At 38.4% G+C, this 15,662-nt stretch overlaps 1 protein-coding gene across 3 annotated transcripts in view; it reads left to right on the top strand.

Moving 5' to 3' along the window:
- Positions 1–15,662, top strand: part of khdrbs2 (KH domain containing, RNA binding, signal transduction associated 2) — a 99,878-nt gene that overhangs the window by 64,395 nt on the left and 19,821 nt on the right. For all 3 annotated transcript variants that reach the window (XR_014771875.1, XR_014771876.1, XM_084736601.1), the window contains exons 5-6: positions 587–714; positions 3,577–3,760. Coding sequence is in view for 1 of the 3 variants with exons in the window: in XM_084736601.1 (XP_084592727.1) it covers positions 587–714; positions 3,577–3,760 (312 nt within the window). In the remaining 2 variants the exon portion in view is untranslated. The remainder of the gene's footprint in view (positions 1–586; positions 715–3,576; positions 3,761–15,662) is intronic.

Below are 15,662 nucleotides of genomic sequence, written 5' to 3'. Positions count from 1 at the left end.
TGTGTAATGATCCATATCATGTTTGATAACGGGTTGAGAAAAATGGTTTGGAATCACAAGATAACGATATTCCACGCAAAGTTGTTAAAACTGTCAATTACAGGCTGTGTGTGTGTGCCGACAAAAAGAGCAATATTTTTTTTGCTGCTTTAAAGTGAGAAGAAGGGTCTTTTGATTTAATTTCCTTTTTATGCACCGTCTTCTCAGCATACAGGTTTGTGAAATTATTTGGAAATCTTTTTGTCCTCCAGACATCCAGAAGGCAATTTGTTGTCAAAACTTAACACTAGGTCTGCAGACTCCTTAATAGGAAAATAATTCACACATAATAATTCACAGCTCTTTTGAGGAAATATGTATTGTCTTTCCTTACATTTCTAATCTCTCTCCTATATTTTGTTTCCAAACATAACCAAACGAAACCATTCCTCACTGAGTATTCAACATTCTGCAACGACGTGTGTTTCCTGTGTGTCAAGATAATTTTAATTTGATGACATTTGCTGCTGTTGTGAGCATCTGTTGCAGTCAGTAGAAAAATTTCCTTTTTTTTTAATATGAGATGTGCTGTCTTTCGTTCCCGCAGGACTACAATGACGAGATCAGACAGGAGCAACTGAGAGAGCTGTCCCTGTTGAACGGCTCTGATGAGTCAAGCAGAGGGAGGAGTGCGCAGGGGAGGAGTGTACGACCAGCAACCACAATATCCACCAGGTACAGTCGTGTGAAAAAAAAAGAGCACAGTAGTTTGTATTTTTCTGTTAAACTCCACACCACCAGTTTCAAAGTCTAAGCCAGGATAACCTGAATCAGTTTATCAGGGTTACTTTCTCACACATTACAAAGCTCCCTTTAAAAGGTCATTCCAGTATTGTTAAACCTGGGCTCTATTTTTACATATTTGGGAGTCTTAATGACCAAAAAAAAGCATGTGTGCAAGTGTTTTAAATGCAGCTAAACCCGCTGAAAATTGGTGATTGACCAAGTTTATGTCCACTGAGACTCTGCAGGAGAGCAGAAGTTTTTTTAAAGTGTCTGTGTGTTTAGCTCTCAGTACTTTTGTAACTTCTACCTGAATCTCTGTGATTTGAAGGTTAGTTTCTCTCCTGTGTCACTGTTTGTACTTTCAGGTATCTGCTTTGTTTTACTGTTTCAGGTTAAATAGGAGTTGTGTTAGTTACTGCCGATGAAAACCATGAAAAAAATTCCTGATTCTACTGCTTCATAATAAAAGCGTTTTTATTGTGGCAAATTTATTGGGCCGTTTATTGACCGTACAGATGCTCCACCGAAGACAGGCAGTCATCAGTTAAATACACCTTGGAGTGGATGCAAACTCTGCTGTGCTGGGCTGCCACACAGAGTCAAACAGAGTCAAGCAGAAAAAGGAGCAAAAGAGACAAGTCTTCATTGTTTGTATTATTTTAGCTTCCATGGGTGCTGCCATTGTTGTGTGACATCAGAAAATTGTTTGCTCATGAACTCAGGTGGATTATTTTGCTACAAGTTCACAAGCCGGTGCTCTGAGTTGTCTGGAACGCAGCATTTCAAGCTAGTCAGTTACAGAAACAAGCACTTTTAGTGGACATACTTTGATGGGTGGATTTGCCCTCAAGGATTACATTATAGCCGCTGCACTCAGTTTTTTTGGCTGCCAGCTGAGACAATTGACTGGACCAGTTCCAAAATCTTTTGTACTTTTTGTGGTCATGTAGATGCCAAAATATGTATTAAAAAAAATAAGGCCCAGGTTTAAAAATCACAAGTACAAGAGTGACATCTGTGCTGACGGTCCTTTTATATTCTTACACCATAAAAACCACTTAAGCAGAACATCAAAAATAAAAACCTCACACTTATTTTTAACAAGCTAATGTACTTTTCAATATAACTTTGTCTGGGAAAATCTAAACACAGGCTTGTTCGATCTTATTTCAAGGAGAAACCGACCTGGTGAGAGACATTAAGAATAAGTGTACAGTAATAGTCAGTCATCTCATGGATGATCTTGTTTGCTTATGTAGGTCATATAGAGGCATCAGTATTAAACTAATACCAGTTAAAACACCTTGTAGTAGCTTTAACAGTTATGGTAAATAAAAGCAAGAACAAATGCATTTAATTAACATGATTCAAAGTACTATATCCACAAACCTAGAGATGCAAATGCAGTTACCCAAAAGTCATTGCAATATTTTTTACTCATATATAGATAATCTAAATCTAAGTGTGTAGTGTTATGATGCCAAATACATATTTTAAAAATAAAAAGCAGGTATCCACCTTCATGGTGAATTTTCAAATTAATTGGATTCACTGGCAGAATTTCAATAATTCATATTAACCTGTTCTTAGCTCCCCTCCTCAGGCTAATTGTTTTATGCTTTTCATTTTCTTTCCCAGTTCAGTCTTCATGATAATTCAAATATTAGTTGTTTTCCATATACTGTAGCTCAAGGGGATTTAAGGACGTAGGAAGGACCAGCTACAGAAAACCTTTATGTCACAGAGCGTTTGATTGGCTTAGCCATGCATGCAACTTCTCGAGTGAAACGCCTGCTTCTACCAGTCTCCTTTTAAGTTCGTTTTTAGAGCAAATTGTCCGTAATCCACCTGAGCGTGGCGGTCCCTCAGGAGTAAGCAGGTATAGTTTGCCATGACAGCCTGGCCTAATTCAGGCAGCACATGTAGATGAGCTAAATCCAGCAGCAACATGGGACGCCCCCAATTTAAAGTCACCCACCACCACTTCTCTACCCAGATTTTCTCCTTATGGCACACCGATAAGCGATTATTGAAAATCTCCATGAAAAATATGCAACAGTAATTCCCCTTTGAGTGTCTGTATTTTTGGATCACAATGGACTGCTACCTAGTGAAGGATGTGCCAGAGGAAGAAAGGGTATCCTAGCCCACCTACATCATACTGATGTTAAAATGTGAAGTTAGCAGACAAAAGATGGCTTTGTGGTGCTAAATCCACCCTTCATTCCCTGCAGTGTTCATGTGGTTCTGCTGCTGGACAGTCACACCTCCATAAAAGAAACAATCCGCATTAAATCCCTCATGCCTGCCCAAGTCCTTTGGCCTTTAATGCTTCTCTACTGGAAACTGTTAAATAAGTCATTGCCCTTTTGAAAACTATACCTGTCTGACTATTTGTGTGTCTACAACCAGAGTGTCTTCAGCAGCTTCGGGCAGACGGATGTGCAATTCTGTACAAATAGGCTCAGCACTGCTCCATCATGCTATTGAAATAACCAAGCTGCATCCCACAGGCATGTTTGCAGTACTGAGAAAGACACAAAGTGACACTCTTCAGCCCTCTGATCATTACATGATCTACCTCAGTGCCAGTGGAGGTTATGCTTATCTTGTGTTTCACCCAAGCTTACTGTACGACAACCACCAACAGAGGCAGCCTGCACATACGCAACGATAAGAGGGATTTAACAGACTTCTTACTGTCTTAACTCCACTTTTAACTGAAATCACAGCGACTTATTTACAAATGTCACACAGTATGTCTCTTAGGGCAAAGTGATGCCATGTCTGTCCGCTTGTTTGCTTTACCAGGGGCCACAGAGGCACAGGAAGGAGTGCAGCAGCACCTCGGGCGACAGCGGCAGCGACGCACAGCAAACTTCCCACGACTGTTTTAACGAGGGAGGTACAAGCTCCAAGAGCCAGGGGGGCAGCAGGGAGTGCTGGGTACAGGCCCCCGCTGTTAGCCGTCACACATGAATCATACGACGACTATGTAAGTCCAATCCCCTTTGCACACACTGAAAAGTAAAGTTGATAATAATTTTACTTGAACTGTGTGTAACTCAGACACTTTAATCCCCTTTCGTGTGATCTGGATGGGACGGGCTTTACATGGAGAGTTAGGGCATTCAGGGACATGTATTTGAAAAATTAGGGCAGGCAGGAAATTATTCCAATATCTTATTATTTATTACTTTTAATGTAAATTTTTAGGCAGTCATTTTAGAAGCCGTTGGTTTCCATTCATCTCGGCATGATATCAAAATCAACCCACTTGACTTATAAGTTGCTTTGGATAAATACTCCATCACAGTGAACATTACTGTTCATCATCTTCATCTTTTATTAAGTTAGGGTATCATTAATGCAGTTGCATGCAGGGATCATTTTCTCTTCCCCTCTTCTTTTTTCTCCCTAAACCATAGATTTTCTTTCCATGGCAACCCTTCATGTGTCAGGCTAAAACAAAGTAATCAGATTTATGTTACCGGGTGGGTTTGTGGATAAATACTGCACTTATCTAAACAATGAATAACAATTAATTACACTAATTTGTTAAATACATTTCTTCAGTCCTGAAAAAGTAAAATTAGCTCAGATTTGAGTTTTTCAAGGATAAAAAGAAACATGCACATACTTTTGGAGTATCTTTGCTGCCCAGAGGAGTGTTTTCTTTCTTGAGCTTTCTTGTCACCATTGCCATTTTTGATGGTTTTGGCCCACAGCCTTAAGTCAAGTATCTTTCACTGTACAGCCAGATCTTTGTTATTTCGGTTGGCTCAGGTTTGGTCATCTTAGATTGTATTGAGGGCTCAGATGTAACAGCTTTGAGCTCTTTTTACTGCGACAAATCTCTCCATCACTGTTTGTGACTGCTGTGCACCTGGCAAACTAATCACATATTTAACAGCATTTTTAATATGGTGATTTTTATGTTTATTGTTTTTTTCTTTTTTCTTTTAATTTTATGTCTGAAAACATCCTGCATGTTAATGTAAATGTTGCCTCACTTTTTGATGCAGTGACATATGTACAGTGAAAAAGTGGAGATGAATCTTACCGTGCTCTTGGCCTGTCCTCAAGGCAAACCTGGATGCTTTGAGGACCACTGTGTTAAAGTCTGATATCCAAGCATTATGAGTTGGCTTGGGACACATGGTATTGGATTTTTTCCAGTATGCTGACATTTTCTAACTAATTTTTGCAGATTGCAGATGCCAGTACCCATGTATGCACATATTTTTTCCATGTGATTGCAGAGAGAGCTTGCTTGTATTGAAATTAATATATTATTGTGCGTACTCTTATTGTGATGACCCACGATTCTTTTCAAAATGTACACGTTCACTGAGCAAAATAAGAAAACTACTGCAGATAGGTTTTTTGCTGGTTTATGTTTCTCTTTGTTCTTACTAATTTGTTGTAAGAGTCGGGATGATGGTTCTGAAGATGGGCCATTACATTTGTAGTGTTGAAGGAATGTAATTTGGCTCCACCAAATTTGTCACCACCCCTCAGCATCTGACACTGACGCATGAGGTACCCTTTAGTGGCTGTTTCTGACATGGTCATAAAGCCTTTTTAACAAGTGGTTAACACTGTGAAACAGTTTCAGTTTGGTTTGGTTTAAAGCAACTCACAACATGAAAGTCACATGACAAAAGTCACAGGATGCATGTAAGTTAAGTTAAGTTAATTAATATCAGGGATTGTGTACAAAATACATTAGTCTCAAAAAGAGAAAAGATGCTGTGCACCAGATACTAGCTAATCCATGTCAATGAAATAGCAACTTTGCAGTTGTAGATGCTTCAATGACCTCCACATATGTTGTGTGCACATAATTAAAGCATCATCTTATTGGCCTGTCGTATGAGCAAAAATGTGCACTTCGGTCTGATATTTCATCAAAGCCTTTATTGGCAGAGACCGATGACATGGCAATTTTGTCATGCATCCCTTGTTGACATACTTCTTTCAGGAGCCAAGTCTGTTGCATATGTTAAAACGTTTTGGTGTAATGTGAATTTGATCACTTTTGGATTAGAAATGCAACTGAAACAGATGCCAGTATTTTCAAATCTGTGCCTACTTGCAGCGAATAGATTTTAATTCTGTGGTGAATTGAATGGATAATAATGGCTGCCTGAAATGTAACAAGTGCAGTAAAGTAAATGTGGTTTGTAGTTAATTGAAACACACAAAAAGCCAGTGGGAGCATGTTAAAATAAACACATAGTTCACCTTGACAAAGAGTGCCGTACAAGTAACTGTGCATGATGTATGTGTGTACTGTATGTATATGTAAATCACAACCCCATGAAGCTCTGCATTGTGAATAGCTGCCTCATTAACATGCAAAAAGAGAATACTCCACTTGAGGTGCAGGTAGTGGCTTGACCAACAGTCTTTAAATCTTTGTTCACATCGCTTTGTTCACACAACGCTGGGATCCATATCAAAAAATATTGAAAGCTCTTGTTAAAAATGTGCTTCTGCTCAGATCTTGGAATTTTCTCAAGGTCATTTTGAAAAGAAGATACAAGGTGAGCTCTAAGTTTCATCCAAATGAAAAAAGGCAACACTTTTACTCGTCTATTTCCTCAGAGCCTTCCTGCTAAGCAAAGCCCCCATGTGTGCTGGCAATTGAAGATTGGGCTGTCTGCATGGGGAAATGCACAAGCGCAGTCTCATTACCAAACCAAATTGAGTTCTGATGTAGAGCCTGTGTATTTCTGTGGAGTAAAAAGCGAGGCATTTCTTCTCTTTGTAATTGGAGGTTGGAAAGAGGGGTGGGAGCGCTGAGACTAGGGGATTATGGAAAGATGAGTTTGTCCTGAACATTTTCTTCCCTCATATCTCACTTTGCTTTTTTTTCTACGACATTACACAATTTTCTTTGAGCATGTTTCCAGAATGTAGCAGGACCTCTTTATACTAAGGTCCAGGTTTGTTTCTTTTTTCAATCAGTGAGTACACAAGATGTCGTACTGAATGTTATGATTCCACTACAAGAATCCTGCACTGTACAATCTACTGAAACACATTAACAGCTCAGCAGCACTCGATGAGTCCTTGTTGCTACATCCTGTATTTGTCTTTGGGAAAGTATGCCCTGCAGTGTGGGTATCATGTTGACCACTGATTGATGGACTCTGTCAAACTGTCAGTCTGTCTTATAAAAGTGATACTGCAAGAATGTCCATAATTGTACCTAATCGAGGGCGGTATTGATTTAAAACTTCAATGAAAAGCATGAGGAAGCTAGTAGTTATCATGTATCATTCTTTGCTTTATAATTTATGAACAGAACATTTCCTCTTTATCATTCTCCCACAAATCTCACCTTGCTCTATCCTTTACGCCAGCACTCTTCTTTCATTGTTTTCTTTGTTCCTCCCAGAGTGTAGTTCTTTGTGGAATGACTCAACTTAGTTTTTACCATTCAGGTGTACAGAATGCTGCAATACTTCACTTGTCTAACACTTGCTGAAGCCATATAAAGCAGCCCTGCCAAAAGCAAAAACAGATTTGCACTTCTAAGTGTTGTTTTGACGTTATTCCCTCAAGAAACCCAAGGTCAAACCGACTGGGGTCTGACTGAGGTTATATTAAGGATGTCAAACAATAAGGCTGATATTTTGTATTTGTCTTGTTCTCAACAAATCCCATTAAAATCAAAACAAGCAATCAACCGATCCTGCTTATAAGTGCTGTCTGTTTAGCCAAAGCCAGGACAGCTGAAGATATGACAGGAAATGGGAAGAGAGAGTTGTGGAGTGGCACGCAGCAAAGGGCCACTGGCAGGATTCAAACACACAGCTGTTGCAGACAGCAACGGGGGGTTGGTGGTGGTGGTAGCAGTGTTTTGCAACTTTTAGTTTGCGAGTCCCATGATTTCTGACAGTATTATAAATAGCCACTTTCCAAAAATTAAGAATGTTTAGAGTGTTTTCTTTTGTCCATGAACAAATTATTAGTAGTTAAATCCAGCCTCTACTTACATTATGTAGTTTGGTATTATGGTAGTTTTATGTAAATACATATTGTATTTTTGTAAACATGTTTGTCCTTCTTTTTATTAAAGGCTAGAATTTTGCTTCTGTCAATATACTGTATATAGAACGCAGACCTCTGCTAAACCCAGTCCAACCACGATATGTGTCTGGATATATTTCCAAAATTGTTCTGATCCTGCAACATATTTTAAGGCAAAACATTGTTGGCTAAAATGAATGAAAATCAACAACACAATCAGAATATGATTGTTAAAGCTAATGTATTTCTTACATAACTGCTGCATTTGGCTCTACAGTCATGTTTGAGGTGGCTGTTATATTTTGTTGTATGTTTAGTCACAGCACATTATTCGTTTTATTTATGCACAAAATTCAGTTCATTTTGCCATAGTCACCCCTGTTACAGTTGCTCTCACAATGTTAACATAAGTGAAAAATAATGTGTGCATCCACCCCATGATTTGGATATGCTCAAATGCTTCATGAAAATCTGGCCAGTAAATTTTCCATAATACGGTTGACAAACAAACCAACCAACCAACCAACAAACAAACCAAACCAAAAACATAACCTCCTTAGTGGAGGTAATAAAGGGAACATAGCAGATAGCATGACAGATTTATCAGTCACATGACTAAATCCTTGACGCAGCCACAGTTTTGTTTCCTGCATCACAACATTTTTGAGTCACATTGTTCCTCATCCTTTTATGCACAGTCAACACAACAAGTTATTAACATCGCTGCACAATCTTCTGCCAGAAACCAATTTGCATAGGATTGCTTATTCATCACCAACGCATACACGTGTAGTTATGCATGCATCCTGTAATTTGCAGTCATTGTGATAAGTGTATGAATGACAGACTATTGTTTTCACCTCAATTTGGGGTGAAGTTCCTTGAAACAGTCCCTGTGTTTCTGCTGTGGAGCAGGTCATCATGTAACAGGGAGTCCTCCGGAGACTGTAGTGATTAATGGACTCTGTCATGCTGTCAGTGTTGTAAAACTAATACAGTGACAGTGGCCATTATTGTACCTCTTAAAAGATAGCAATGATTCAGAAGTGAAGTGGATTGCAGTGCATCACCATGAAGGGAGTTTTGAGCTGTTTTTACAACTTGAAATGAGCATCATGGTGTTAGTTTCATTGTTCTGGGCTTATTCAGTTTTGTAACAGATTATTCACATGTTGTCTTATGAAATCCTCTTAATCCAGAGATTGATGGTTGTCAGGCTTTCAGTATTGAGGAAAGATGTTAACATATTGCAGCAGAGGTGCCACCAAATCAGCTGCTGTGTGTCTGGCAGATATCTCTGTCCCATACAGTTAAGTGCCAGCTGGCTTTTAGCATCAATTCAGATAAATTGATAAACCCTTTAGTGATTCAGTAATCCTTGATGTGTCAGTTGAACATAAGGCAAATTTACAAAAAAATGTTTCTTACTCATCAAGACCACTTTATCATAAATAAAACACTACAAAATATACTCAAAATATATGATGGTCAACCTATGCAGGAGGCTGTTTCTGGTTTGCCTAAGTGACGAAAGAGAAATGTACCATAACTCAAGATAGTTTCAGGTATAACCAAATTCCAAAAAAGTTGGGATGTTGTGTAAAATGTAAATAAAAACAGAATGCAGTGATTTGCAAATAATTTTGGACTTGTTTTCAAGTGAGAATAGTGGAAAGACAAGATAGATGATGTTCAAACTGAGTTCAAACTTGTGAATATACACTCAATCTGAATTAGATGCCCACAACACCTTCAAAAAAAGTTGGGACAGAGGTGACAAAAGACTGGGAAAGTTGTCAAATCCTCAAAAACACCTGTTTGGAATATTTCACAGGTAAACAGGTTAATAGGTAACAGACTGGTATTATGATTGTATAAAAGTGGCATCTTCCAAAGGCTCAGTCGCTCACAAGCAAGGATAGGATGAACTTCACCGGGGATTTCACCATCTACAGTCCATAATATCATTAAAAATTCAGAGTGAGGTGCCTCTGTAGCTCAGCTGGTAGAGCATACGCCTCATGTACTGCCATCCTGTCTTTACCACCTTTCCTGTCTTCACCCTTCACCTGTCTCTATCAAATAAAAGCATGAAAAACTCAGAAATATACATTAAAAAAATCAGAGTCGGGAGAAATCTCTGCATGTTAGGGGCAAGACTGAAAACCAACACTGAATGCCTGTGACCTTTGACCCTTCAGGCAGCATTTCATTAAAAACTTTGATTTTTGCAAATCATGGATGTCATGTCCTCAGGGCTAGTGATAAAAAGGACAAGATTATCCAGATTATTACCAGCACAAAGTTCAAAACCGAGCAGCTGTGATGGTATGGGGTTATGTAATTTGCAGATTTGTGAAGGCTTCATTGACGCCGAAAGGTACATAAAGGTTTTGGAGCAACATATGCTGCCATTCAGATGTGTGACCCTTTTTCAGTGACATCCCTTTTTAGTTCAGCAAGACAATGCCAAGATACATTCTGTGTGTGTGTTACACCACCATGGCTTCGTGGTAAAGGACTTTGAGTACTAGACTTACTTGCCTGCAGTCCAGATCTGTCTCCCAGTGGAAATGTGTGGTACATTATGAAGCAAAAAAAGTACAACAAAAGGTACCCCAGACTGTTGAGCAACTGAAGTCATATATCAAGCAAGAATGGGAAAGAATTTTTCTTTAAAACTTTAACAATTAGTGTCCTCAGTTTCCAAACACTTACTGAGTGTTGTTAAAAGAAAAGGTGATGTAACGCAGTGTAAACATGCTCCTGCCCCTGTCCCAACTTTTTTGGAACATGTTAGAGGCATCAAATTCAGTATGAGCATATAATTAATGATAAAGTTTAGCAGTTTGAACATTAAATATCTTGCCTTTGTATTCTTGCAAAGTATTTGCAAATCATTGAATTCTGTTTTTATTTACAGTTTAACCAGCATCCCAACTTTTTTGGGATTTGGGGTTTGTACATTTAGTGATTTTGATAAGGCTCAGTTTGAGACAAGCATAATTAAAAATTCGAACAGTTGATGATGGATTTGGCTTTTTTTTAAATACTATTTGACAAGTATTTGTCATTTTCATTAAAAACTAAGCAATTAGCCACCCATCTGCATTAAGCTGCAAACTGAATCTCCCATCTGTAATATAATGTGAAAGTGCTTAAAATGCAGATCTGTTATCCAGTCAAAACAGGTCTGTTTCCCAGTGATAAGTAATCTGCTGGTTCAGCAATTAGCCATTGTCCTCTGTGAAAAATAGTATTAATTATTGTTTTACAGCTGTACAGACAACTTTTCCCTCCACTATTGAGCTCTTACAGTACACAGTATGTGATCTGATGTGACTTTTCAGGCTATGATGCTTTTATGAAAAGTGTATTTTATGATTTCCATATAAAGCTCAGCTGGAATAGGTATATCATTTAAAGTTGTTGCAGGTCTCTTTAGCTGTGTGCTGACAGTTTGAGTTCAGCGTGAAACATGAGATTTTAAATGTACCACAGAGACTTCTGGCCTCTTACAGTATGTGATCTGATCTGTGGCATCACCCTTCAGTATATGTATTTTTGTTGCATTTATATTTTATGGTTTCCCACATAAAAGGTAGTCCATATTTCAGCCTGATTCTGGTGCATCATTAAAATGAAACTTATATTACTGGTACACATCATTTTAAGTACAGTGCTGAGTAATACTTCAGTAGATTAAGTTGCTACTGAAGTGCTAAAATTACCACTAATAACCATAATTTTGTGGTTTTTTTCACCTAGTGCTAATGAGTGAATGTAACTAATCCCCCAGAAAGAGCAGCAGGGAGACATTTCACTGCAATCACTGTAAATTCCTCCATGTGCAAAGTGCACAGGGAGAGCAGAGGGAGATTAAAGATGTGATTGATGGCATTTTGTATAGACTGGGACCATGGCCTCAGTTTAATGTTAAAGATCAAATCCCATCAGGATCAAATCTTATCTTTTAATGTCAGGGCTGATGATAGAAGAGAGGAATCTGAGAGTGATACAGGATTCTGTCCCTGACAGCAGACCATGAATTGTACAAATTGCGGGTAAAAATTGAAAGGCATAGCTTGGTTTTTAAACCTGAGCCCTGCAACCATACCGAGGCAGTGCGGGAAATGCCATAATGTGATTAAACACAGAGCTTTGGGAGGCTTTGAAGAAAAAAAGTCTAATCTATCTACTGTGGAAAAGCAAAAGGACACCCTTTTGAAATGGGGGAAAAATTCTCCCCATATCATCTATTTCATGAACATAAAAGATGCGTGAGATTCGTGAGGTTCTGTGTATTTCTGGAAGGAGAGCAGTTTCTCAGGCCACCTTTATGCACATCTGCTGTAATTGCTTTATAACAATGGGTTCAGATACACTGCTGAGTTCACATTTGTTAGATTAATTATGGAAATTCTCCATGCAGAACCCTACTGTTTATTAAAACAGATGTATGACACACTCTTCTCTCGATTATTTAATAGAAGAAAAACTCAGGTAGAATGCATAATGGCCTCAGACGAATCATCAGGGACAGAAGCCAGCCGTCTGAGAGGGAAGAGGCAGACAGATGCAGTTACATTTAATCCAAACTCCACAACCAAGCTGAGAAATACTTGTCTGATTTATTTATTTCCTTGAGTGTTTGTTCAACCAAAACATGATGTAATAATAATAATAATAATAATAATAATAATAATAATAATAATAATAATGGTGATGATGATTATGATGATGATGATGTCACTATTCTTGAAACTAATCAAGGCTCAATATCATCATAATTATTTTATGTGCTATGCCCTTTTCTCAAATTTAACCATGACACAGTGTGAGTAAATATAATTTAAAGTAAACCCATACCTTAAGTGTATAACCAACGACAAAGGGTGCACACTGATTGAATTTGCACAGGTAGAAAGCGGTGAAGAGCAGCATCTATTCACTGAGACAAAAGGCTGCAAATCTCATTTTCCTCCCCATTCTGCTGCGCGGAGAGGCATTCACAGGCAGCTCCCTATGAAGATCAGTCACTGTCAGGGGACATACAGGTTGTCAATTGATAATGAAGCACAGTGCTAAGGGCCTTTAGGTTCTCGCTGTCCTAATTACACTGAGCGAGGACTCTCCACCCTTGTGTTAACATTTGATTTATTTCCTCTGCCTTGTTCAAAAGGACCTGTGTTAATTGTTTTCGCAGATGAGTGTCAAACTAGTAGAATCAAGCCTCATTAATTAGGGGCCGGACTATTTACATATAGTACCTTGTCGAATCTGAATGCAGCCTGTGTTGTGGGTCAAACTAACACTGAGGTAGCAGAGAGATAAGTCAGAGTGTGAAGAACATTTTGTTTTCTTTGAGCTGATACTGAATTAAAAGGCTTCATCCTAAATTACATTGGTCACATTGTTTCTCCCTAACAATGTTTACCTGTATTGCCCCAGTTAAAGATTTCAACAAATAAAATAAAAAATATATAATATTTATGTTTATAGACTGAATCACTGGGATGGTAACAACAATAGTCACGTCTGGCTAGACAACTGGCAGTTGATTGAATTGCAGAGATATGTAGAATCGGCCTGGGGGACATTTCCAGTCCCTCGCTCCGGCCTACGACATGATGTCCAAATAATCAGGCCCCAAATGATGTTGTTTTATTTCATTATTTTTCTAGCTGTTTCTGACCAATTTAAACTACCCACTTTATGTGCAGTTGAAATAAAAACACAGTCCTGTGGTGTCTGATGAAAGCACAGACTAAACAGACACTGCTCAGCTCGCCATTTTTAATGGAAATAAAAAAGTAAATTTTCAAATACATTGCTATTTCTTGTAGTACTTGAATGTTGCTTTGTTAGCACCTTTGTTATCTCAAATCTACCCAACAGCGATATCTCACCACTGGTTGGACTACCTGCTAGATTTGGGTAAGCTCAAAGTCAAAGTCATTTTCTTTAGTCAGTGGCCCAACAAGTAAATTAGTTGCTGCTATCAAATCGTTAGTGACACAGGGGTTTTCTACGTGGGAGTTATTGTAAACAAACACTGTGATTGGTTCTATAAATTAACAACAAAAAAAGAAAATCTTACCAGCTGTTTCCAGAGCCTTCAATCGCATTTCATTGCTGTGCACTACATACCTACAGTTTTCACTATTTTCAACATAAGTTTAGGTAAATAAATGTGTATAACCTCACAAACTGAGAGCCTCTTTGCTGGATGCAGATTTATAAACTGTGTCAAGAATCAACTAATTTTAAATAAAAAGCATATTATGCCTTGCAAATTGAACCTTGCTTACATTTGAATTGAAATCTTACTGATGTTATAGCAGAGTTGCCTTGGTCACTATCTGCCTAATGTAGATGTTGTTGTTGCTTCTGCATTGCATTATGGGATATTTATGCCAGCATAGTGTCCAGTGCTTGCATGCTGTAATATTTCCCTGGCCATTGTCTTGTCAGTTAATCTGAAAGATATCATTTAAAAGTGATTTCAAAAATGGATGATGAACCAAAGGTGCTCCTTCAAAAGTCTTATACTGAGTCATGCTCTACTTATCAGCACTATGCTTGAAACAAAAAATAAAGTGGTGGTGCAGACAGCTTACTACTATTACAAATTCATACCAATTTATCAAGCAATGAGTCTATTATTTAACACAGAACTATACAGAAGCAGGCTGTGGCTAGCATATTTCACTGGTTGTGCCTCGCTAGCTAATGAACTCGGCTTGTTTTTCAACCGATGACCCATTATTCAGAAATCCCAGTAGACTGAAAAATGTCCCACTGGATTTGTCTGACAGCCTGTTATCCTGAAAACAAATGCCCATTGCTCCAAAGGCCCATAGCTCAGAAAATATACACTCTCCCTGCAGTTGTTAGTTCAGTGACTGCCAGCTCTGTCCATGGTGCTGAATCAGTGGCGGTTTTGCCCTTTATAGACTCTTTCTGGTCTTACACCAAACAACATTTCAAGTGATTTTACTGTCAAAGACAATCTTCCCATGTTGGAATAAAATCATGAGAGCTGAGTTACCTCAGTTGGTGTGCACACCAGTCATCTGAGTCTATGGATGGATTAGAACAGTGATACTCAACTTGTGGCCCGTGGGCCAAAATCTGGCCTCCAATATAGTGCCAAGTGGCGCTAATTCTAATTCACAATGAAAAATTGATTCATACTGTTTTTGAAAGGAAGCAATTTTGATTGGATAAAACAGGTTGTTAGTACCAGAGAGGCTGATCTTTGCATGATGATGATGGCCTTTCAGCCTGTGCAGAGTGCAGCAGGATCAGACCGTGAGCTGCAGGGGAAAGACAACTATTAGTGGAAGAGGGGCAAAAGTTATGCAGAAATGTGGATTCTGATCCTTTAAATATGTATGTCATATTAAATGAGTTTGAATATCCTATTCATTCTGTCTCTGGTAGGAGCAGTTACACAGTTAAGTAGCATGTTTATGTTATGAATCATTCCAACATTTTAGTGATTGCATGATGGAGGAGCTTCTAGGCATGTTTAATGTTGTATAAACTCTTTCAAATTTTACTTTAGCATTAGATTTAAAATGCAGCTGCAGTTATTAAATGCAATAAATACAAGCTTTATCTGTTGATCCTCACACCAAGTTCATTTAATTAATTAGATAAGTTAATAAGACGTCAATTAAATTGAAAATAAAGAATATCATAGGTAGTTGTGGTATGGGCCACTTAATAATAAAATTATTAATAATGTTTGTTTGTTAACTGGCCCCTGGCATCCTGTCATTTTGCAGAAGTGGCCCCCAGGCAAAGCAACTTGATTATCGCTGGGTTAGGGTTAGCAACTGCAGCAGCCC

The sequence above is a fragment of the Lutjanus erythropterus genome, chromosome 14 (assembly GCF_056507025.1).
Source record: "Lutjanus erythropterus isolate fLutEry1 chromosome 14, fLutEry1.hap2, whole genome shotgun sequence".
Taxonomy (NCBI): Eukaryota; Metazoa; Chordata; class Actinopteri; order Lutjaniformes; family Lutjanidae; genus Lutjanus; species Lutjanus erythropterus.
The sequence above is the reverse complement of the archived record's forward strand: the minus strand, read 5'-3'. Positions and strand labels throughout refer to the sequence as shown.